General features: G+C 41.5%; 1 protein-coding gene across 3 annotated transcripts in view; it reads right to left on the bottom strand.

Annotated features, from left to right (window-relative positions):
* The window catches only part of ddc (dopa decarboxylase), a 110,812-nt gene extending 90,703 nt beyond the window's left edge, over positions 1 to 20,109 (bottom strand). Inside the window, exons 1-4 of one of the 3 annotated variants that reach the window (XM_043690111.1) lie at positions 20,000 to 20,109; positions 19,323 to 19,542; positions 16,984 to 17,097; positions 7,004 to 7,123 (exon numbers count right to left, since the gene is read on the bottom strand). In XM_043690111.1, the coding sequence (XP_043546046.1) occupies positions 7,004 to 7,123; positions 16,984 to 17,097; positions 19,323 to 19,523 (435 nt within the window). In that variant the 5' untranslated portion in view covers positions 19,524 to 19,542; positions 20,000 to 20,109. Of the gene's footprint in view, positions 1 to 7,003; positions 7,124 to 16,983; positions 17,098 to 19,322; positions 19,543 to 19,655; positions 19,914 to 19,999 lie in introns of those variants that run through there. The other 2 variants (XM_043690110.1, XM_043690113.1) reach the window with 2 other exon arrangements.
* Positions 20,110 to 25,631: the final 5,522 nt, after the last annotated feature.

Here is a 25,631-nt window from a genome sequence, read left to right as displayed (position 1 = left end):
CGTTTGACTTTAAAAGCCTATCTTTGTTTTCAAATTCCTCAATGGCCTTTGCCTCCTTATTTGTACAGTCTCATTCAGCTCCAGAGTCCTGTGAGATATCTGAGTTCCTCTAATTCTGGCCTCTTGAACATTCCCAATTATAATTGTTCCTCTACTGGTAGCTGTGCCTTCAGTTGGCCAGGTCCCTAGTTCTGGAATTCTCTCCTCACATCTTACTGCTTCTTTACCTTCCTTTCCTCTGAAATGATACTCCATAAAATCTAATTATTGAACAATTTCTCATGTGGCTCAGTGGAACTTAGTTTATAATGCACCTGTGCAGTGTCTTTAAATGTTTTATTACAATACATGTATATAAATATGAGTCATTATTGTTGTTTTTGGAGCAACCCCATTTGCAAGGTGCTTTCCAAGTGACATACCATTTCACTTGGAAATTTATTGGTCAATAGGTTAAAGTCCTAAAATTCCCTTCTAAACACCACTGTAGGTGTACATATAGCCTTGAGATGTGAGTAGTTCAAGAAGTTGGCACACCACCAAGGCAATTTAAGAGAGACAATAAGTGCTGGTCTTGCCAGTGATGCTCACATTCCCTGAATGAATGAAATAACTATTTGCAGAAGCTGCTGCAATGTGTTCTGTTTCTATAGTCCGGGTGAAATTTAATGCTCCCATTCCACTCCAGGAGTGGCTGGCATGTGGTGGGGAACCACGGAATCAGATATCAAGGTTTTGATGTCATGCCTGCCACCTAAACATCTGTACTGGTATTTTACTAGTCTCCCCAAATGAAAATTTAACGCACTCTTCCTGGCAATGTATTACCAATGAACTTAAGGACAAAACAAAGTAGCAAACATTTCATTTCTATTCTGTAAATTAAGGAGATTTACATTTTGCAGTGTACCTAATTATTTGTATGATGCATTTATCACAATATGTAATCTTGTTATTTTAAGCAGTTTTAATGGTTGTCTGTCAGTATGTCTCGAATTATGATTACCCATTTTATTTTTATTGGCATTATAATTTGACACTTGCACTCATGGTAATTTTTCAATCAACTAATTATCCAACCATCTGCCTATGAGCAGTGGGAGCAGACAGTGGTGGTCTATCTACCCTAGGGCCAATTGGGGACCTCAATGGCAAATATGTGGCTATTTAAAGGATTCATAACATTCCCTGGATTTTTGTTAATAATGGATAGTGTCAAACTATGTGAGCTGGGGGTACAATTTCTGTACTCAATGGAGGTTAACACTCTATGTGGATACTCCGCATCTCACATGTTGCCCTCTCCCCCCTGTCTCAAAGCTGACACCAGCTTCCCAGTGCTCATCAGCCTGGTCCCAGTGAAACCCTGAAATAACCTAGTTTTTCAGATCCACAGTTCCATGAGGTTGGAGACAGCCTGTGGGCTCAGGAGCTGACACTTCTCCCAGTAGTTCTGTTGTCTCCCAGTTAATTCATTAGTTGGCAGCCTTTGAATACAAAACTTGCTCCCTGACCAGATGGAAGTCTCAGCCTGAACCAGTTAGCTGTCTGACAAGATCAGTCCTGGTTTTTCAACCTGGAAGATGGGATGGACTGACAGTTGTGTTACCATATCTCACAAAATTCTGACCTGTATTTCAATAATCAATCAGATTATTGACTGACTCAGAAAATGGTGTTCTTGAATGGTCACATGATAGAGCTGCTGGGGACTGTAACATTCAAACTTCCTCAACTTGGTTGAAGGGCTTATGCCTGAAATGTCGATTCTCCTGTTCCTCGGATGCTGCCTGACCAGCTGTGCTTTTCCAGCACCACACCCTTTGACGATGATGGCTGATTTACAATTCTAATAGTTTATGCAAAGGACTAGAAATGTTAAGGCTCCCAGCATTACATAGCACACAGTGGTGCTTAGCAACATCCTCACTGGCAGTGAAGCCTCGCAATTTCTGCCCTATAATTGCTGGATTTCTTACCAGATGATCTGTAGATATTGCACATCACAGAGCACTTTATGTATCTGAGTCAGCTCTTATAGTGGGGGAAGCTTAAGTTGCTAAGATACATTTTACTCCACGGCTGAAAATGCAGACAATTGTTGCTATGGTGAGCCATGCAAAAGAGGAAAAGAAAAACTGTTCAACGCTGACGCATACTCTTTCACTCGTCAGAAATCTATAGCTGCAATTTCCTTTCATCTGCTGCCTTTTTCAAGTGCTAGCTGAAATATATTTGCAGTCAGTCCACTACCAGATAAAAGGCATAAAAGATGACCAAATAATATTCAAACACATGCTTTCCTGACAGCAAAATTATATATCAAAACAAAAATGGATTTATGCCGCCTGTCTGCTATTATTGTAGGATGCAGGAAATCAATATTGGTAGCAGCTTTACAGATTCCAATTAAGTTGGAAAGAACTTTGCTATAATAACCATTTAACAATATTACACAGCTGAAATTGCAAGCAATCATACACCACCAACAAAGAAACTGACATTTCAGAAGATAAAAATCAAATAATGGGATGGATGGTTCATAAGCTGTGATATTTGAGGCTTTTTAATCAAAATAAAGATCACTGCTCTTGAAATGTTATTGCTTTCTGTACTTGAATGAAATGTACATCTTTGGTACAAAATCAGCTTCATTATCATCACAGTATGAGGTTTGCTTTAGCCATGTGTGATTCACAAGGCAACTCTCACTAAATAATGCCCCAGCTTAAGGAAAAAAGGGCCTGAAATTTAAACAGGGTACTGCTACGATAGCAGTAAATATAGAGAGTCAAATATTACTTCTATTGTTATAGCGGAGTTGTCTTGTGGACTAAAACTGTTTTTAGAAAGGAAGAAACATGAACCTAAAATGGTTGCAGTGGTCATCTAACCACAGATTGAAAGAAACTTCCTGAGACCTATGCAAATAAACAAAGGTGTCTAATTTGAAGTTACCAAAGGTGATTGCTTACTGGTATTATTGCTAGACAATTAATCCAGGGACCTAGGTTTGAATCCCACCATGGCAGACGGTGGAATTCGAATTCAATTTTTAAAAATCTAGAATTAAGAATCTACTCAAAACCATTGCTGATTGTTGGAAAAAACGATCTGGTTTACTAAAGTCCTTCAAGGAAGGAAATCTGCCATTCTCATCTGGTCTGGCTTACATGTTACTCCACACCGAAAGCAATTTGGGTAACTCTCAACTATGCTCTGAAATGGTCTAGCAAGCCATTCAGTTGTAACAATTGCTACAAAGTCTCAAAGAAATGAAAATTGATGGATCACCTGCCATCGACCTTGGTACCAAAAAAGACAATAGCAGAAATAGCCCTGGTGACCCTGCAAAAAGTCCTCCTCACTAACATCTGGGAGCTAATGCCAAAAACTGGGACAGCTGTCTCACAGACTAACCATGCTACAGCCTGACACAATCATACTCACCCGAATCATACATTACAGACAATGTCCCAGACACCACCATCACGATCCCTGAAAATGTCCTGTTCCACCAGCAAGACAGATACAGCAGAGGTGGCTGCACACTGTTATATACTCATGAAGGAGTTGCCTCAGAGTCCTCAACATTGACTTTAGACCCCAGGAAGTCTTATGGCTTCAGGCTAAACATGGGCAAGGAAACCTCCTGCCAAATACGATGTACCATGCTCCCTCAGCTGATGAATCGGTTCTCCTCCACTTTTAACTGAGAGGAAACACTGAGGTTGGCAAGGGCACAAAATATACTCTGCCTGGGGGTATTTCAATGTCCACTACCAAGATTGGTTTGGCAGCAGCACTACTGATCAAGCTGGTTGGGTCCAAAAGGACATAGCTGCTAGAGAGAGTCTGTGGCAGATCGTAACAGAACCAACAGAAGGGAAAAACATACTTGACCTCATCCTTACCAATCTGCCAGCTGCAGATGCATCTGTCTTTGACAATATCATAAGAATGATTACCACACAATCATGGTAAAGATGAAGTCCTTATTCACATTGAGCATAACTTCCATCGTGTTGTATGGCACTACCACTATGGCAAATGGGACAGAGTCCAATCAGACTCCGGCATCTATCAACAACAGCAGAATTGTACCTCGCACCATCTGTAACCTCATGAGCTGGCATAACCCCCCACTTAACCATTACCATCAAGTCAGGGGATCAACCGTGAGCAAGAGCAGCACTAGATATACCTGAAGATGCGTTGTCAACCTGGTGAAGCCACCAAACAGATCACTTGCATGCAAAACAGCATAAGCAGCAAATGATGGAAAGAGTTAAGCGACCCTACAATCAGACTGAAGCTCTGCAGTCCTGCTAAAACCAGTTGTGAATGGTGGTGGACAATTAAATAATTCATTAGAGGAGGAGGCTCATCAAATATCCCCATCCTTGATGATGGAAGAACCCTGCACTTGAGTGCAAAAGATGAGGCTGAAGCTTTTGCAACAACCTTTAGCCAGAAATGCTGAGTAGATGATCCATCCAGGCCTCCGCCAGTGGTCACCAGCATTACAGATACTAGGCTTTAGTCAATTTGATTCACTCCACATGATATCAAGAAATGTTTAGAGAGACTGGAAACTGCAAAGGCCATGGGCGCTGACAATAGTCCGGCAATTTTACTGAAGGCTTGTGCTCCAGAACTTGCCACTCCCCTAGCCAAGCTGTTCCAATATAGTTACAACACTACCAACAATGTGGAAAATTGCCCAAGTATGACCTGGCCAATTACCTCCCCATCGGTCTACTGTCAATCATCAGCAAAGTGATGCAAGGTGTCATCAATAATGCTATCAAGCAGCACCTACTCAGCAATACCCTGCTCAGTGATGCCCAGTTTGGACTGCATCAGAGCCACTCAGCTCCTTACCTTATTACAGCCTTGGTTCAAATATGGAAAAAAGAGCTGAATTCTAGAAGAGAGGTGAGAGTGACAACCCGTGGCATCAAGGCTGCATTAGACTGAACGTATAATCAAGGAGCCCTAGCAAAACTGGAATTAATGGGTATCATGGGGAAAACCCGCCAATCATATCTGACATATAGGAAGATGGTTATGATTCTTGGAGGTTGGTCATCTCAGCCCCAGGACATTTCTGCAGGAGTTCCCCTCTCACCTTAAACCTATGTCCTTTAGTTTTGGACTCCCCTACCCTAGGAAAAAGACCTTGGCTATTCACCCCATCCATGCCCCTCATGATTTTATAAATATCTATAAGGTCACCCTGTAGCCTCCGACGTTCCAGGAAAAAACACCCCGGCCTATTCAGCCTATCCTTGTAGCTCAAACCCTCCAACCCTTGCAACATCCTGCAACACTGTGGAAGATTAAGCTGCCAGTCTTGCCCTTCCCTGAGTCACATATCTTCAATAGCTATGATATTGCAATCCTATGTTCCCACCATGACCCGAGTTCATCTGCTTTACCTGTTGCTTTGAAATTAATGTAGTTTAATTTATCAGTCTTACCTCATTCTCTACTTTGGTTTTGCCTGCCTTGACTATTTGACTTGCATTGACCAGCAGGTCAGGCAGCATCCGAGGAGCAGGAGAATCGACGTTTCGGGCATAAGCCCGTCTTCAGGAATGAGGCAGGTGTGCCAAGCAGGCTGAGATAAAAGGTAGGGGGGAGGGGATTTGGGGGAGGGGCGCTGGGAATACGATAGGTGGAAGGAGGTGAGGGTGAGGGTGATAGGCCGGAGAGGGGGTGCGGGCGGAGAAGATTGCATGTCAAGAGGGCGGTACTGAATCCGAGGGTTGGGACTGAGATAAGGTGGGGGAAGGGGAAATGAGGAAGCTGGAGAAATCTGCATTCATCCCGTGTGGTTGGAGGGTTCCTAGGCGGAAGATGAGGCAGGTAGGACAGGTCATGGGGACGATGCTGAGCTGGAAAGCTGGAGCTGTGGTGAGATGGGGCAAGGGGACCTGCTATGCTTTTCCAGCACCACTCTAATCTAGACACCTATATCTTCAGACAGGAATGGATTATTCATTTTGGGCTCTTCCTGAGATTCTCAAATGCCAATGTTCAGCCAAGTTAATTTACTCCGATCTGAAATCAAAAATTAACTGTGTTGCAAAGGCTACAATATTCTTACAACATTCTGGCAATAATATTGATGACTTTTGGCCATATCCTGCCAGCTATTGAATGACGTATGCATTCACAAGGAAATTGAAGATTCCCGACATCAAGAGCAAAAAAATCCACCTTTCAAAAGCTGTTGAACTGCAAGGTAAAATTATTTCTAGTAACTGGCCAATTTGCAGATTTCCACATCCACCATCTTCCTCACTATTACATCATCTCACTTGATTGATATGCAATTTCCTGTTCTCCCACCCACTGGATAGAAACTCAATGGTGCCAGTTATCAATATAAAGTGTCAAAGTAACTGAAAAAAATTTCCTTTTTTTAGTGATCAGTAAAAAAGTAATGAGATATTCTGTGTTTGTGTGAAGATAGGTGTGATACTTCACTAGGGTTGAGAATCTATGAATGATTTTGCTGGGAAATGGGTTTAATCATTCTTTTTGCTGTTATTGTGTGTCTAACTGATAGATTGCAAAGAAGACAGGCCCAACGGAGTTGAGGGACGGGAGAGAGGACATGGTGCAGTCAGTTAGCTGCATCATCGATCTGCCTTTCTCACATTCCAATCACTTAATCTGAACTATCAACATCCTTTCTGCCCAAGCACTCTATCCCTTCCCCCCCAACCACGTATTGCATAGATGTCTCCCACGCTCCACATTTCACGTCAGCTCAGTTGAAGAGTCATGCAGATTCAAAACGTTAGCTTGCTTTCTCTCCACGGATGCTGCTTGACCTGCTGCGATTTCCAGCATTTTTTATTTCCAGTACAGATTTCAGCATCTGCAGTATTTTGCTCCTATATCATAAATTTGCCATTATTATTCCTGCAATTTTTAGACAATTATAGTGCTTTACTAATTTTTTAATATTTTCCTGAGCCTTTTCTTTTACCTGTATCACTCCACCACCTCCATTACCAGTCACAGCCAGAAATTCTTCAGGCAGATTCAGCATCTTCCCCAACCAGTCAAGCATCACAGTTTCCAACTCTGAACATGCAGGGCTTGCAGCCTAAAGGCAACAACAGTCATTTATTTACACTTCATGAGCTTAAACATAAATGATGTAAGGTGTATTTTAATTGTTTGAATTAACACTGTTTAAAATAAAATACTGTCTAATGAGCAACATTAAGTTAGCAAACACAATAAGAATTTTTTTTTCTTGGTGGGATGTGAATGTCATTGGCAAGGCCAGCATTTGTTGCCGATATCTACTTTCCTATTCCAGGACCAAATAACATTCTAACCAGTCTACCACAGAGTGGGAATTTACTCAGATCCTTTGCTCACCATATCATTAGTAATTGGGCTATCTGCCAAATAATAATGCTGATGTGGGAATACCTTAAATGAAATTCATCAAAAGTTGTTTTAGTGTTTAAATTATTTGGATTATTCAAGCAACAGAAGTATCAGAATCGAGCATCTCCACAAGACTGAAAGGAATTATTTTGAGATGTGTGATGAAATCCATTTTTACAATGTATCTATTCAATTAAGTGTAAGCCAGCAAGTCCTGAAAACTGCAGTATTCATGGATCAGTTTCTTTCAAGGGTTTGCTGCATTTGACTGTTCCAAAGTGTTAGTTATATTTGATTCCATCTAGCAATATGGACTGGGCTTGTTGCAAAGTTTTCTATCGATTACTCAGAAAAGTGAATAGGTTACTGAATAGCCAATTTTAAGCATTTGGATAGAGGCATTCAGAGGAGAAAATTGTTCCCTGCCGGTTGCTTGTCAGTCAGGCATTTAGCCGCACGCGAAGCTATTCCATCAAGAGGGGCAGCTACACCAAGTTATGACTCAGGAGAAGTCCATGGTATTAAGTCCTTAACCAGATCATAACTGAACTTTGGGGGCTTTTGCGGGATTTGAAATTAGGACTTGCTGGACTTACGGCTAGTAGAATTTTAAGGTGAATTGTACTCTACATATTGAAAATTAAAATAATTTTGTCAGTTGTTGTGACCTTTCTAGGGAAGTAAGATTTATCCTTGACTGATTTGCAAGAATTAACCAATTAATAGCATTACCATAAAAATTGGAGGTAGAAATGAAACCAAGAGTTGAGAAAGCAGATATAGTTGAGGTTGTATCACACTATCAGGAACTGGAAAAAGATCATTGAGTGCATTTGGCACAGAGTGGAAGGCTTTGAAGTTTGGCAATGTGAGCGCTCAAAGTAGGAGAAGGAGTTGTACCATTGTTCTTCCTTTCTTTACCGTTTTGGAGTATGCTACTTCAGCTGCTAAAAAAAACTGTTCATTTTGAAAAACAGAGTGAAAGAAGTGTCATCACAGGATTCTGATGGGTAAGCTGATCAGCCAGTAGGTGCTAATATATAGGTTATAGTTAGAAAGGGTACCAGCATTTTGTAGATACAATAAAAAATGTTTCTCTTTTCCACAATTTTACATGCCAGATTAAAATAAAAGAATACACTGAATTAGTTAGAAAATAGACAATGGAGAGACATATTGTCTCTCCATGCCTGTATTCTAATTAATTCAGTGTCATGGCTGCAGAACATGGGAAGTTTAGGAACTGAAAGTATTCCAGGGCAAACACATCTGTCACAAACGTCTATAGCTATAAGATCTCAAATTCAGTGTTAATGAATTGGAGACTGAGTTGATGACTTTGCAATGTATCAAGAAGGGGAGAGCTAACTGATTTTTTTTATCTGAAGGCGGTTGCTCAATTCCATTTGTAGCAAGGGACAGGAAGGTGAGACCACAATTAAAGTATTTTAAATGGAGGGAGTACATAGAAATGTAATGATAGTAGGGATAATATAGCAAGACGGTAGTGATACTTTTCTGTGCAAAGAGAAAACAAAACAAAAGAGTTCAGAAGGCAATGTTGCCTAACCATGGCCAGGATTCAAGATATCCACTTGGGTCTAGATTGGAACTTGGAGTGAGAGGGTAAGATCCACTTGCTGTTGTTCACCAATGTCATAGGTGGGGATAGACACTAAATTTGAAGAGCAGAATCTCATGTGTAAAAGCCACATTTGGAATGGCAGAGGTGCATAAGATTGATGAGATAGATACATGGTTCAAACATTGGCATGGGAGAAGTGGGCTTTGGTTCATAGGGTATTGGCATCAGTACTGGGGAAAGTGGGAATGAATATTGGTAAGAACGGTGTTCTGGAAAAATCTATAACTGAGGAAATAGAAGAGACTTTGGAATAAACACTGGGTGTGAGGAATTAATCTTGTCTAGATGAAATCAAGGGTAGAGTCAAGGCAAAAAAAGCAAAATAATAATAAGTGAAATGAAGGTCAATGAATGGAAGGAAGGGACAGAGGGAATAAACCTTGTAAAATGCCAACAGTCAAGACAAGATTTTACAAAGTTAACAAAAAGGTAAACCTAAAGGTTCTGTATCTGAATATTAATAGTGCACATTGAAGTAGACTCATGGAATCCCTACAGTGTGGAAGCAGGCCATTCAGCCCATTGAGTCCACACCGCCCCTCCAAATAGCATTCCACCCAGACCCATCCCCTTAGCCTATTCCTGTAATACGTGGTAAAAACAATGACTGTAGATGCTGGAAACCAGATTCTGGATTAGTGGTGCTGGAATAGCACAGCAGTTCAGGCAGCATCCAAGGAGCTTCGAAAACGACGTTTCGGGCAAAAGCCCTTCATCAATCACCCGAGATTGGAATTGAACCTGGGTGCCTGGCACTGTGAGTGCTAACCACCATGCCGTGCAAGTGCATAAATATTACCTGATAGTAATTTTGGAGATATTGATGCATGATGACAAGAATTGGATCCTCAATGCAGATATTCAAGAAGAATAAGAATTTAGATATAATGAAGGCATTCATTGTTAATCAAGGATAGCTTTAATGCAAAAGTTAGGGATCAACATGGTTCAGGAGATCAGGCTGTAGAACCAAGTTGACTGGAGATGAGGATTATTAGAGGAAATAAGTCACAAGTGGAAGCAACCTACAGATCCCAAAAATTAATCACAATGTAGGACAAAGTATACAAGAAGAAATAGAGTGTTTATAATAAAGGGACAGCAATAATCTTGAGTGGTTTTAATTTACATATTTACGGGAAAAATCAAATTACAAATGGTAGCTTGGATGAGGTGGTTTCTCAGAAAGAAACAGTTTCTTAGAGCAGAACGTTCTGGAGCTGCCCACACTGCAGGTTATAATTGACTTTGAATTGTGAAATGTGCCAGGATTAATTACTAGCCTCAGAATAAATGCAGCAGTAACCACAATATGACCTAAATAAGGGCAACATACTGGCATGAAATCTGAGCCAGCTAAATCAAACCGGGATAATCGGAAAGGGGTAGATCAATACAGAAGCAGTGACAGATATTTAAGGGAATATTTCAAAACACTCATAAGTATGTTGTGACTATAAAGAAAAAATACAAAGGGACGACTGAGTTTCTACAGTTACTTAAAGAAATTAAGAAAATCATCAAAATTAAAAGAAAACCACATATAATTGTGGGAAGTTGATTGGCAGGTGAGATGACTGAACTGATCATAAAGAACAGCTCAAAATGACTGGGAGATTAAACGGATGAAAGAGAGCTTGAGAAGAAACTATTTAGAAATGTAAAAATTGATGGCAAGATTCTACAGGTATTTATGAAGGAAAAGAGTAAGGATTTGCCTTCAAAGAGGGAGAATAGAGAGTTAAAATGGATAATAAGGAAATTATGTATGAAATGAACAAATATTTTACTTCTGCCTTTACTTTAGAGGATACAAAATAAACTCCAGCAATAGCTGTAAATAGAAGGTGGAAGGGAGAGAAGAATATGGTGAAATGGTAATCATTCAGGTAGTAGTATTGAGCAAATTGACGGCAAATTGATGGGTCCATCAGTCCTGATGGACTTTATCCCTGGATCTTACAAGATAGTAAGGTATATGAGCTAGTAGGATAATGAGGTAGGAGGTATTATTATTTAGTTTCTTAAATTTGCTTTATTCTGTACTCACCACTTTCACTCATCCCCAGCTCAATGATAACATGTCCCATGTGTTCACTTTCCACCCAACAGCCTCCGCATTCAAAGGATCATCCTCCATCATTTCCACTACCTCTATCAGGATGTCACCACTTCTTCCCCTCTCCTTGTCATCATTCCCCAAGGTCAGTTCCTTTGTGATACCTTTACCTATGCCTCTGTCACTTCTAACACTTCCTCAGGCCTCCATGGGACCTTCCAATGCAATTGCAGAAGGTGCTGCACTTGCCCTCTTCCTTCCTCACTGTCAAGAGCCCCAGACACACCTTACAGATGAAGCAGTGATTTACATTACTTCCTTCAATATAATGTACTGTATTCATTGCAAATACAGACCACTCTTCTACATTGGTGAGACTAAACACATTCTGGCTGACTACTTTGAGGAATATCTCCACTCTGTCCACAAGAGCTGCCCAACCTAATGGCTGCCTGCCTTTTCAATAAACCATCCCAGTAAGAGGCGCAGTACTACATTTTCTAACTCGGCACTTTATATGTACAAGTGCCATGGGTTTGCTCACTGCAGAGCTAATCTGTTTTTGACTATTCATACCTATTACATGCATGTTTTTTGCACTGAACTCTCTTCTTTACTATCATTAGTGCTCAAACTCTTTGACCATAGGCACCATAAGATATAGGAACAGAATTAGGCCATTCAGCCCATTGAGTTTGCTCTGCCATTCAGTCATGACTGATAGGGTTGAGAAACCTATTCTCCTGCCTTCTCCCCATAACCATTGATCCACCTTACCAATCCAGAACTTATCTTTCACTGTCAAATGTACACTTAATGATTTGGCTTCCATAGCTCTCTGTGGCAATGAGTTCCACAGATTATCCTCTGGCTGAAGAAATTTCTTCACATCTCAGTTCTAAAGGGTTGTCCCTTCATTCTGTGTCTTTAGGTTCTAGGCTCTCCTGCTAGTGGAAAGATCTTCTCTGTGTCCACTTTATTTTGTAAGTTACAATGAGATCTCCTTCATCCTTCTCAACTCCATCCAGTACAAACCCATAGTCCTCAACTGCTCCTTATATGACAAGCCTTCATCCCCAGGCTCATTCTTGTAAACTTCCTCTCAACCCCTTCCAATGCCAGCACATCCTTCCTTAGATACAGGGCCCAAAATTGCTCACAATATTACAAACATGGTCTAACCAGAGCTTTATACAGCTTCAGCAGTACATCTCTGGTCTTGTATTCTAGCCCTCTTGAAATGAGTGCGAACATTGCATTTGCCTTCCTAACTGCCAACTTAACCTGCATGTTAACCTGAAGAGAATCCTGAAATAGGACTCCTCAGTCCTTTGTGCTTTAAATTTCCAAAGCTGCTCCCCATTCAGAAAATAGTCTATGCCTCTATTCTTCCTACCAAAGTACATAACCTCACACTTTCCCACATTGTATTCCATCCGCCACTTCATTGTCCACTCGCCTAGCATGTTTCAATTCTTTTTTGCAGTTTCCCTGTTTTCTCAACACTACTTAGGTCTAACTTAGCAACAATGCCTTCAGTTCCTTCATCCAGATCGTTAATGTATAACGTGAATAGTTGTGGTCCCAACATTGACCTCTGTGGATCTTCACTAGCTGCCATTCTATAAAAACCTCTTTATTCCTATTATCTGCCTTCTGCCAGCCAGCCAGCCAATCTTTCGCCCATGCCAGTACCTTGCCCCTAACACCATAAGCTCAGTATCTTTCTGTGTTTCACCCTGTCAAAGGCCTTTGTACTCTGACCATCTCTTCCACTTTCTTCTCCTCTTTCTTTGGCAACAGCATAAAAATACAGTGTTCCAGTCCCTTCATTTCTGAAGAAGAGTCATTGCACATGAAATATTAACTCTTTCTGTCCCCAGAGATGCTACTAGATCTGATGGATTTCTCCAGCATTTGCTGTTTTTTTATAAAACTAAGGACTTCTGCTTTAATTTTGCAGGAGGTTGGTGAGTGAGATCACATCTTGAATATCATGTGCAGTTTCAGTCCCCTTTTTTAAAGAAGGATGTCAACATATTGGAGACAAGATCAGAGGAAGTTTCGTAAAATACCTTAAATGAGCAAGTCGTCTTATGAGAAAACACTGGACAAGCTCGGTTTGTTTCCAATGGAGTTTATAAGATTGAGTGATGACTTGATTGAAGCATATCAGATCATGCATGGTCTTCATGGTGAGGAGGTGCCAGTGTTGGATTGGGATGGACAAAGTTAAAAATTATATAATGCCAGGCTATAGTCCAATAGGTTTATTTGGACGTTTCAAGTTTCAAAAGTTTCAAGTTTGTCAAGCTTTGACAAAGGATCAGTTAGACTCAAAACGTCAGCTCTTTTCTCTCCTTTCAGATGCTGCTAGACCTGCTGAGATTTTCCAGCATTTTCTCTTGATTGCCTGTATGTTGTCTGCTTTTTAAGCAAAACAGAATGAATCTATTTGCACGTGGTAAATTTGCATTTGGACAAGCTCACAGACACACTCATTCTTACACACTCACACAGACCCTCTGTCATACACGCATTCTCTCTCAGACATACTCTCTCGGACATACACTCTCATCCCCTCACAGGCTTATACACTGTCTCTCACACACGCACACACTCCCTCTCTCTCTCTCTATCCCCATCTCACATGCACACACATACACCCCCATCCCCTCACAGGCTTATACACACACACACACTCACACACACGTCTTCGGGGTGAAATTGCATTTGGAGAATTGTACTTCCAGATATAGGTGATGTCATGCTGTAGCTGTACAAAACTCTGCTGTGGCTGCACTTGGAGTATTGCGTAAACTTCTGGTCACTGCATTATATGAGGGACATGGAAGCTTTGGAAAGGGTTCAGAGGAGATTTACTAGGATGTTGCCTGGTATGAAGGGAAGGTCTTATGAGGAAAGGCTGAGGGACTTGAGATTATTTTCGTTAGAGAGAAGAAGGCTGAGAGGTGACTTAATTGAGACATCTAAGATAATCAGAGGATTTGATAGGATGGACAGTGACAGCCTTTTTCCTGACATTGATGGCTAGCATGAGGGGATATAGCTTTAAATTGAGAGATGATAGGATATAGGGCAGATGTCAGAGGTAGTTTCTTTAACTCAGGGAGTAGTAAGGATGTGGAACAGCCTGTCTGCAACAGTAGTAGACTTGCCAACTTTAAGGGCATTTAAATAATCATTGAATAGGCATATGGACAAGAATGGAATAGTGTAGGTTAGATGGGCTTCAGATTGGTTTCACAGGTCAGCGCAACATCAAGGGCCAAAGGGCCTGTACTGCGCTGTAATGTTCTATGTTCTATTCTATTTTGCTCAAAAAGCACACAATCTGCAGGCAGATGTTTCCAGAGACAATCCAGAACTTATGGCACTGTTTTACTATTAGGATTTTGCTCTTTCAGGGCAGAGATAAGAAGATTTGTTTCTTTCAGAGGTATGCACAATATTGGAACTCTGTACCTTAGAAAAGGTGAAGACATTGAATATCTAGAAGCCAGAGATAGATAGGTTCTTGTTAGGCACAGGATTTGAAGGTCATTGGCCATAAATGGGAATGTGGAATTCGAAATAAAACAGATCGGCCATGATCTTATTGAATAGAAGAGAGGCTCAAGTGGCCGAACAGTCAACTTCTGCTCCTATTTCACATGTCTGTATGTTTGTCATTGATGAAACATCAAATAATAGAACTTGCAAGGCTGAAGCCCATGTAAACAAATACATAGTTGCAATGAGTTTGGCTGAATGACTGCAAACAAAGAGGTGGGAAGTTTTTATTGGATTAGTGGAATCCTTTTATTGGTGACAGATAAGGTGATAGCCTAGTGCCATTATTACTTGACTATTAATCCAGAGAGCCTGGTCATGTTCTGTGGACCTGAGTTCAAGTTCTCTCAAGGCAGATGGTGGAATTTGAATTCAATAAATAACTGGAATTAGGAGTCTAATGATGACCATAAAACCATTGCCAATTGTCAGGAACAACCCATTTGGTTCACTCAGGACCTTTAGGGAAAGAAACTGCTGTCCTTACTTGGTCTGACCTACACATAAATCTAGACCCACAGCAATGTGGTTGACACTTCACCGCCTTCTGGGCAATTAGTGACGGGTAATAAATGCTGGCCTGACCAGTGACAGTTACATCTCATGAATGAATATAAAGAAAGCTTTTCAGAGATGTTTAGTCAGTGTGTAGTCAGCTCTACGACACTGTTTTTCCAGATAAATGCTAAAAATTTATATTGTACACTGCACTTTTTTTCAAAATTGGTACATGATTCCACATTTGGAATCATTGTAAGCTGCAAGGAGGATATTGAAAGACTCCCAGAGGACACAGTGATTGGCTTGTGGCTGGGCAGACATTTGACATATTTTGGTCAACAGAATGAGGGGAGACAAGAAAAACATAAGGGTACAATTCCAAAAGGGACTGCAGGAGCAGTGGGACTTTGTGGTATTTGTGCACAAATGCTTAAGATTTACTTAAGCTTAATGGTACTTTGAGAAAGTAATTAAAAGGCCATATAGAATCCTAGGCCTTCTAAAGAGAGGCAAAGAGTACAAAAGTTAATTATACATCTTTTCAAACACTAGTTCAAACTCATATGGTACATTGGACTTTATACTGAGCTCCAATATTTCAGAAATAAAGACTTTAAAGAGGGTACAGAAATGTTTAACAGACACGGTTTTCAGGATGAGCAATTGCCAGTTTGTGCAATTGGAGAAGCTGGGATAATAATCTGTAGAGAAGGTATAGATGAGATTTGGTAGATGTGTTCAATATGCTGGGCAGAGCAGATTGATCGAAACTGTTCCACATTGGCAGAGGGGTTGAGAACCAAAAGGCACCAAAATAAGGTGAATGACAAAATGGAGAAATGAGGAAAATTGTTTTATCTATACTCTGAGAGACAGCAGCTTTTAAAACAGAATTGAATTCTTTTCGAAGAGAGACATTTGCTGGACTACAGAAGTGCAGGGAGGAGGGGCTGGCTGAGTTGTTCCTGTGAAAGGGTGGCATGGATACAATGATTCAAATATCCTCCTTCCTTGCTGCAACCATTTTACTATTCTATTGTTCAATTAATTAAAACTGACAGAAAGAGTGGCTTTAAATTGAAAATTGAATTACATCTGCATGCTCTAGGTCCACTGGACCGAAAAACTATACTTGGGTTTGATTTGCCTTATGCCACTCGAAGGGACATCAACTAGTGTTGCTTACTTGCAAAGAAAAATATCTTTTGAACAATTGCATTCAACAAAACTTTGCTTGACAATGTAAACCGATCACAATTCACATCTTTTGGCTTTTAATCACATAATACAGCAAGTTCCACCCCATATCATTAATACATAAACACCCAAAAAAACACAATTTTAAAGTGCAACAGTATAGAAGGATTAAAGATTTACTGAAATCTCAATGCTTTGATATATCTGCAAAACTTGAAGTCACATTCAAAATCATCAACCAGATACGTCTGGTATATATTCACACAGGTATTTTAGAATATTCCATATGTTAGTTAAATAACATAGTGAAATTGATGTTATTAATTTACAATGCTCCCTTATCTGCAAACATTTTTGTACTTTAACAGTGAATATCAAATTCTCAACATTTTTTTCTAAATTTAAAAGATGAAAATATAAAGTGAAAAAAAATTTAATTCAGAACTACTGGATTATTTTGCTGCCCCACAGTGCTGCACAGCCTGACAGATTTAATTACATGCATTTGTTCTTCCTAAATTCAATGTCTCTGCAACCTTCACATAATTACTTGTCCTTAATTTTAAAGCAGAAAACAATGAAAGATTCCTACCCAGGAAAACCCAATACAGCCAATAGCACCAGATAACATATCACCCAGAAGGCCAGGAAAGGAACAGGCAGCGGGGAAATAGGCATGGAAATGAGGACTTTGCCAGTGGGTTACCTGAAAAGGAAGGTAAATTGTCACAGTCAGTATTATTTCCAAAATAAAGAGGATGTTAGTACATTTGTAATCATTGCTAATGTGACAAACTTACAGTTCTCACTCCAAATTTACTGTTCTAGCAATTGACCATTTGGTTAAGATATTAAGGGGAATACAATAGTCCCACGGTACCCATGGATATTACGTTCCAGGAGATACTTTGGAAGACCAAAACCATGAATAGGAGCGAACCCATTCATTTAAATAGGAAATTTACCTTCCTGACAGCCTCCTGGTCCCTGGTCATAGAGATGTAAAGCACAGACACAGACCTTTTAGGTCAAATCCCATTTGCTAGCACCCAGCCCATACCCCTCCAAACCTTTCCTATTCATAAACCCATCCAGATGCCTTTTTAAATGTTACAATTGTACTAGTCTCCACTATTTCCTCTGGGAGCTCATTCCATGCACGCACCACCCTCTGTATGAAAAGGTTGCCTCTTAGGCCTCTTTTGTATCTTTCCTCTCTCACCTAGAGTCATAGAGATGTACAGCATGGAAACAGACCCTTTGGTCCAACCTGTCCATGCTGACCAGATATCCCAAACAATCTAGTGCCATCTGCCAGCACCCGGCCCATATCCCTCCAAACCCTTCCTATTCATATACCCATCCAAATGCCTCTTAAATGTTGCAATTGTACCAGCACATCCTCCACTATATCCTCTGGCAGCTCATTCCATACAGGCACCACCCTCTGCATGAAAACGTTGCCCCTTAGGTCTCTTTTATATCTGTCTCCTCTCACCCTAACCTATGCCCTCTAGTTCTGGACTCCCCACGCCAGGGAAAAGACTTTGTCTATTTACTCTATCCATGCCCTTCATGATTTTGTAAACCTCTGTAAGATCACCCCTCCGCCTTCGACGCTCCAGGGAAAACAGCCCAAAACTATTCAGCCTCTCCTAGCTCAAATCCTTCAACCCTGGCAACATCCTTCTAAATCTTTTCTGAACCCAATAGGAAGGAGACCAGAACTGCATGCAATTTTCCAAAAGTGGCCTAACCAACATCCTGTATAGCCGCAACATGACCTCCTGTATTCAATACTCTGACCAATAAAGAAAAGCATACCAAACACCTTCTTCACTATCCAATCTATCTGCGACTCTACATTCGAGGCACTGCACTCCAAGGTCTCTTTGTTCAACAACACTCCCAAGGATCTTATCATTAACTATATAAGTCCTGCTGAGATTTGCCTTCCCCCAATACAACGCCCCGCATTTATCTAAATTAAATTCCATTTGCCACTCCTCAGCCCACTGGCCCATCTGATCAAGATTCCTGCTGCTGGGATATTCCCTATAATGGATCTTACCATTAACTATATAAGTCCTGCTGAAATTTGCCTTCCCCCAATGCAAAGCCTCGCGTTTATCTAAATTAAATTCCATTTGCCACTCCTCAGCCCACTGGCCCATCTGATCAAGATTCCTGCTGCTGGATATTCCCTATAATATGTTCCAACCGCAGCAAATCACAGGTAAGTGAAACCACGGAATACAATTCCATAGTTACGGGGTCGCCCTGCACAATGCTTTATTTTCTCCTCCAACTCCATTCTGATTTAGCCCCTTCCTGCTCTCCCTACCTCCACCTCACTTTTGATGGTTTGCATTGACCACAATGGGCTTTGCATGTAAATACTGAATTGGCTGCAAGATAATTACTGGTGGTGGTTAGTAGTTAAAAAAAGCCAAAAAAAGCTAAAATAAGATGTAACGGTGATTTTGGTGGTGGGAAAGTCACTTAGTTGTGCACTTCTGAATTTAAAAAAATTGAGGATTCTGATGAAGGGTAAAAACCGAAAGAATTGCGGATGCTGTAAAACAGAGACAAAACATAAATTGCTGCAGAAACTTAGCAGATCTGGCTGCATCTGTGGAGTAAAATCAGATGCGACATTTCTGCTATGGTGACCCTTCCTCAGAACGGAAGAAGGGCTACCAGAACCGAAACATTAACTCTATCTTGTCTCCACAGATGCTGCCAGAGCTGCCGAGTTTCTGCAGTGTTTTCTGTTTTTATTTCAGCACTTCATCTTGTTGGTCAGCTTTTCAAATACAACGCAACAGGTAGTTTCAGATTTATAATTGAAGTTTTTCTTAATGCTGCGCGGACGTACAAGGTGCAAAGGTTTAGCATCAGGGATATAATTTGTAGGTTGAATTCACTCACCCCGGGCATAATGACTCTTTCGACGTCCCACATCAGATCCTCGAAGCTGTCTGGTTCCTGGGGCGCGCTGTCTGGAATTAGCGATCGCAGGTACCCGGGTTGCACCGCTGGGTAAACAGCTCGCTGCTCAATTAATTTTAGGTAATCTGTGATATAATCCACCATCTCTTTACCCCTTTTACGGAATTCCTCGAAATCCATACTGTTTGTCTGATTCCAACTAAAGAAAACAGCAGTTTAAAAAAAACAATTGAAAACTGGTGCACAGCCTAAAACATAAAATCCACGCTTTTTTCTTAGAATTCTGGAGAAATGTATACAATGTAAACCCACTATGTAAACAACAACATGAGCCACCTTTGATGTCTCGTCAAGGGTAAATCGATTCGAACTACGGGTCAAATTCGATTTGTATACTCTCTGTGCCCCGACCTTTCTTCACCAATTGCAATGTATTTCGAAAACGTGTTTTCTATTTATTGTAGTATGCGTTAGCGTGGCTACACTTAACCCGGTGACCCTTGTAATAAATCCTTTCTAACGCAAAGTAATCCGAATGTAGTTAAGTACAGTTTGACCCTGTGTAGTTACCAGCCGGATTATTGCATTTACTAAATGGTAATCCGTCTGTTGCTGAAATATTGTACTCCTGCATGATTGGAATGAACTGTACTCACGTGTGACGACTATGCCTCTGAGTTGCACTTTGTTCTTTCCAGTTTCAAGTAAAACTGGAAATATATATCACAGTCTCAGCCACTCGAGGGCAAGCAATTGTCCCCGCAACTGCAACCACCAATCACAGTCAAGATCAAGCTCCTCCTTTGCTCTAGGCTTGCCACCTGCGTTTCATAAACCTGTCAGGACAACCTCAACATGTGCGGAAGGGGGAAAATAAAGTCGTAATACTCGAAAATTAATGTCCTGGTCGTGCAAGCCCACTGTTGATAATTTTTCCTTCTGTGTGTATGAATAATGGAACTTTTAACATAGAAAACACAGCAGAATAACGAGGTCATGAGACCCATGGTGTCAGTGTTTGGAAAAATAGCTATTCAGCCTGAGCCCACTTTCCAGCTCATCCTGGAATCATAGCTCAAAGGTCAGAATTTAATGTCATCCTCCTGTGGCAAGTTTTCAGGGGCAGGAAGGTCACGTAATCTGTTAGGTGGATGGTGAGTGGGTAGGCAAAAGTGAGGATTGCAGATGCTGGATTAGATTTAGATTAGAGTGGTGCTGGATTAGATTACTTACAGTGTGGAAACAGGCCCTTCGGCCCAACAATTCACACCGACCCGCCGAAGCGCAACCCACCCATACCCCTACATTTACCCCTTACCTAACACTACGGGCAATTTAGCATGGCCGATTCACCTGACCTGCACATCTTTGGACTGTGGGAGGAAACCGGAGCACCCGGAGGAAACCCACGCAGACACGGGGAGAACGTGCAAACTCCACACAGTCAGTCACCTGAGGCGGGAATTGAACCCGGGTCTCTGGCGCCGTGAGGCAGCAGTGCTAACCACTGTGCCACCGTGCCGCCCTAAAAGCACAGCAGGTCAGGCAGCATCCGAGGAGTAGGAAAATCAACGTTTCAGGCAAAAGCCCTCCATCAGGAATGGAGGCAGGGACCCTCCAGGGTGGAGAGATAAGTTGGAGGGGTGGAGGGCAGTGGGGGGAGGGCGGTGAGTGGGTGACTGGATAGATGATTGGCTGAGTGGGGATGGTGAGTGAGTGACTGGATAGACGATTGGCTGAGTGGAGATTGTGAATGGGTGAGTGGAAAGACGATTGGCTGATTGGCAGAAGGCAGAAAGTAAGGATAAAGGAGTCTTTTTCAGGATGGGTCAGAGATGGGACCATAACTATTCATATTGTACACTAATGATCTGGACATTGTTGCTAAGTTTGCAGATGTCACAAAGGTACGTGGAAGGACAGATAGTGCAGGCGAAGTGGAGAGGCTGCAGAAGGAATTGAATGCACTAAGAAGGGGCAGAAGGAATACAATATGGAAAAGTGCAAGGTATCTACATTGTTAGGAAGAATATAAGTGGATGCTATTTTATAAGTATGGAAAGGCTTTGGAAATTGAAAACAGAAATGGACTTGGAAGTCCTAGTTCAGATTCTCTTAACGTTAACATGCAGGCTCAGTTGGTAATTAGGAAGGCAAAAGCAAAGTTAGAATTCATTTCAACAGGGCAAGAAAACAAGAGTACAGATGTTCTGCTGAGGCTGCACAAAGTCCGACTACATTTGGTATATTGTGGGCAATTTTGGGCACCATATTTAAGGAAGGATGTGCTAGCATTAAGAGGAGTCCACAGGCAGTTTCCAAGAATGACTCCTGACGATGAAGGAATTGTCAGAAGTGGAGCAGTTGAGGAGTCTGCGTCAGTACTCAATGGTGTTTAGAAGGATGAGGGAACACCTTATTGAAACTTACAGAATATTAAGAGGCCTGGATAGAGAGGACATGGAGAAGATGTTTTCAATAGTAGGAGAGACTAGGGTGAAGGGATGCACCTTTAGAACTGAGATCAGGAGGAACTTCTTCCACCAGAAGTAGTTAGTCTGTGGAATTATTTGCTGCAGAAGGCTGTGGAGGCCAAGGTATTGAATGCAATTAAGACAGAGATAGATAGATTATTGATTGGGAAGGGGACGAAGCATTATGTGGAGAAGTTAGGACAATGGATTGTCATACATATGAGCCAAATTGAATGGTGGAGCAGACTATGTCTATTGAATGGTGTAATTCTGCTGCTGTCCTATGGTTTTATGAAAGCCTGTGTCCACGTTTTGATGTTTTCTTGGTATAGTCTACATTAATGAGCTAGACATGAATTCAGGAGGCTTGCTTAGTAAATTTGCAAATGACATGAAAATTGGGGGTGTGGAAAATAGTGAAGAGAAAAGCTTCAGACTTCAGGCAAGTGCCAAATGGAGTTTAATCCTCAAAACTGTGTGGTGATTTGTTTTGGAACTAGTCACAGAGATGTACAGCATGGAAACAGACCCTTCGGTCCAACTCGTCCATGCCGACCAGATATCCCAACACAATCTAGTCCCACCTGCTAGCACCTGGCCCTTATCCCTCCAAACCCTTCCTATTCATATACCCATCCAAATGCCTCTTAAATGTTGCAATTGTACCAGCATTCACCACATCCTCTGGCAGCACATTCCATACAAGTACCACCCACTGCATGAACAGGTTGTCCCTTAGATCTCTTTTATATCTTTCCCCTCTCACCCTAAACCTATGCCCTCTAGTTCTGGACTCCCCAACCCCAGGGAAAAGACTTTGCCTATTTATCCTATCCATGCCCCTCATAATTTTGTAAACCACTATAAGGTCACCCCTCAGCCTTCGACACTCCAGGGAAAACAGCCCCAGCCTGTTCAGCCTCTCCCTATAGCTCAAATCCTCCAACACTGGCAACTTCCTTGTCAATCTTTTCTGAACCCTTTCAAGTTTCATAACATCTTTCTGATAGGAAAGAGACCAGAATTGCATGCAATATTCCAACAGTGGCCTAACCAATGTCCTGTACAGCTGCAACATGACCTCCCAACTCCTGTACTCAATACTCTGACCAATAATGGAAAGCATACCAAACGCCTTCTTCACTATCCTGTCTACCTGCGACTCCACTTTCAAGAAGCTATGAACCTGCACTCCAAGGTCTCTTTGTTCAGCAACACTCTCTAAGACCTTACCATTAAGTGTATAAGTCCTGCTAAGATTTGCTTTCCCAAAATGCAGCACCTCGCATTTATCTGAATTAAGCTCCATCTGCCACTTCTCAGCCCATCTGGTCCAGCTCCTGTTGTAATCTGAGGTAACCCTCTTCGCAGTCCACTACACTTCCAATTTTGGTGTCATCTGTAAACTTACTAAATGTATCTCTTATGCTCGCATCCAAATCATTTATGTAGATGACAAAAAGTAGAGGGCCCACTACTTTGTGGCACTCCACTGGTCACAGGGCTCCAGTCTGAAAAACAACCCTCCATCACCACCACTACCCTCTGTCTTCTACCTTTGAGCCAGTTCTGTATCCAAATGGCTAGTTCTCCCTGTATTCCATGAGATCTAACCTTGCTAATCAGTCTCCCATGGGTAACCTTGTCAAACGCCTTACTGAAGTCCATATAGATCACATCTACTGCTCTGCCCTCATCAATCTTCTTTGTTACTTCTTCAAAAAACTCAATCAAGTTTGTGAGACATGAATTCGCACGCACAAAGCCATGTTGACTATCCCGAATCAGTCCTTGCCTTTCCAAATACACATACATCCTATCCCTCAGGATTCCCTTCAACAACTTGGCCACCACTGAGGTCAAACTCACCGGTCTATAGTTCCCTGGCTTGTCTTTACTGCCCTTCTTAAACAGCGGCACCACGTTTGCCAACCTCCAGTCTTCCGGCACCTCACCTGTGACTATCGATGATACAAATATCTCAGCAAGAGGCCCAGCAATCACTTCTCTAGCTTCCCACAGAGTTCTCGGGTACACCTGATCAGGTCCTGGGGATTTATCCACTTTTAACCGTTTCAAGACATCCAGCGCTTCCTCCTCTGTAAACTGAACATTTGGCAAGATGTCACCATCTATTTCCCTACAGTCTATATCTTTCATATCCTTTCCCACAGTAAATACTGATGCAAAATATTCATTTAGTATCTCTCCCATTTTCTGGCTCCACACAAAGGCCGCCTTGCTGATCTTTGAGGGGCCCTATTCTCTCCCTAGTTACCTTTTTGTCCTTAATATATTTGTAAAAACCCTTTGGATTCTCCTTAATTCTATTTGGCAAAGCTATCTCATGTCCCCTTTTTGCCCTCCTGATTTCCCTCTTAAGTATACTCCTACTTCCTTTATACTCTTCTAAGGATTCACTCAATCTATCCTGTCTATACCTGACATATGCTTCCTTCTTTTTCTTAACCAAGCCTTCAATTTCTTTAGTCATCCAGCATTCCCTATACCTACCAGCCTTCCCATTCACCCTGACAGGAATATACTTTCTCTGGATTCTTGTTATTTCATTTCTGAAGGCTTTCCATTTTCCAGCCGTCTCTTTAACTGCGAACATCTGCCTCCAATCAGCTTTCAAAAGTTCTTGCCTAATACCGTCAAAATTGGCCTTTCTCCAATTTAGAACTTCAACTTTTAGGTCTGGTCTATCTTTTTTCATCACTATTTTAAAACGAATTGAATTATGGTCACTAGCCCCAAAGTGCTCCCCCACTGACACCTCAGTCACCTGCCCTGCCTCATTTCCCAAGAGTAGGTCAAGTTTTGCACCTTCTCTAGTAGGTACATCCACATACTGAATCAGAAAATTGTCTTTTACGCACTTAAGAAATTCCTCTCCATCTAAACCTTTAACACAATGGCAGTCCCAGTCGATGTTTGGAAAGTTAAAATTTCCTACCAGAACTACCCTATTATTCTTCCAGATAGCTGAGATCTCCTTACGTTTGTTTCTCAATTTCCCTCTGACTATTAGGGGGTCTATAATACAACTCCAATAAGGTGATCATCCCTTCCTTATTTCTCAGTTCCACCCAAATAACTTCCCTGGATGTATTTCCAGGAATATCCTCCCTCAGCACAGCTGTAATGCTATCCCTTATCAAAAATGCCACTCCCCTTCCTCTCTAGCCTCCCTTTCTATCCTTCCTGTCGCATTTTTATCCTGGAACATTAAGCTGCCAGTCCTGCCCATCCCTGAGCCATGTTTCTGTAATTGCTATGATATCCCAGTCCTATGTTCCTAATCATGCCCTGACTTCATCTGCCTTCCCTGTTGGACCCCTTGCATTGAAATAAATGCAGTTTAATTTATTAGTCCTACCTTGTCCCTGCCTGCCCTGACTGTTTGACTCACGTCTGTTCTCAACTGTATCAGTCTCAAATTGATTTCTTTCCTCACTATCTCCCTGGGTCCCACCCCCCCACCTTACTAGTTTAAATCCTCCCAAGCAGTTCTAGCAAATTTCCCTGTCAGTGTATTAGTCCCCTTCCAATTTAGGTGCAATCCATCCTTCTTGTACAAGTCACTTGTACTCCAAAAGAGATTCCAATGATCCAAAAATGTGAATCCTTCTCCCATACACCAGCTCCTCAGCAATGCATTCATCTGCTCTATCCTCCTATTCCTGCCCTCACTAGCTCGTGGCACTGGGAGTAATCCAGATATTACTACCCTTGAGGACCTCCTTTTTAAATTTCTGCCTAACTCTCTGTAATCTCCCTTCAGAATCTCAACCTTTTCCCTTCCAATGTC

The sequence above is a fragment of the Chiloscyllium plagiosum genome, chromosome 5 (genome assembly GCF_004010195.1).
Source record: "Chiloscyllium plagiosum isolate BGI_BamShark_2017 chromosome 5, ASM401019v2, whole genome shotgun sequence".
Taxonomy (NCBI): domain Eukaryota; kingdom Metazoa; phylum Chordata; class Chondrichthyes; order Orectolobiformes; family Hemiscylliidae; genus Chiloscyllium; species Chiloscyllium plagiosum.
The sequence above is the reverse complement of the archived record's forward strand: the minus strand, read 5'-3'. Positions and strand labels throughout refer to the sequence as shown.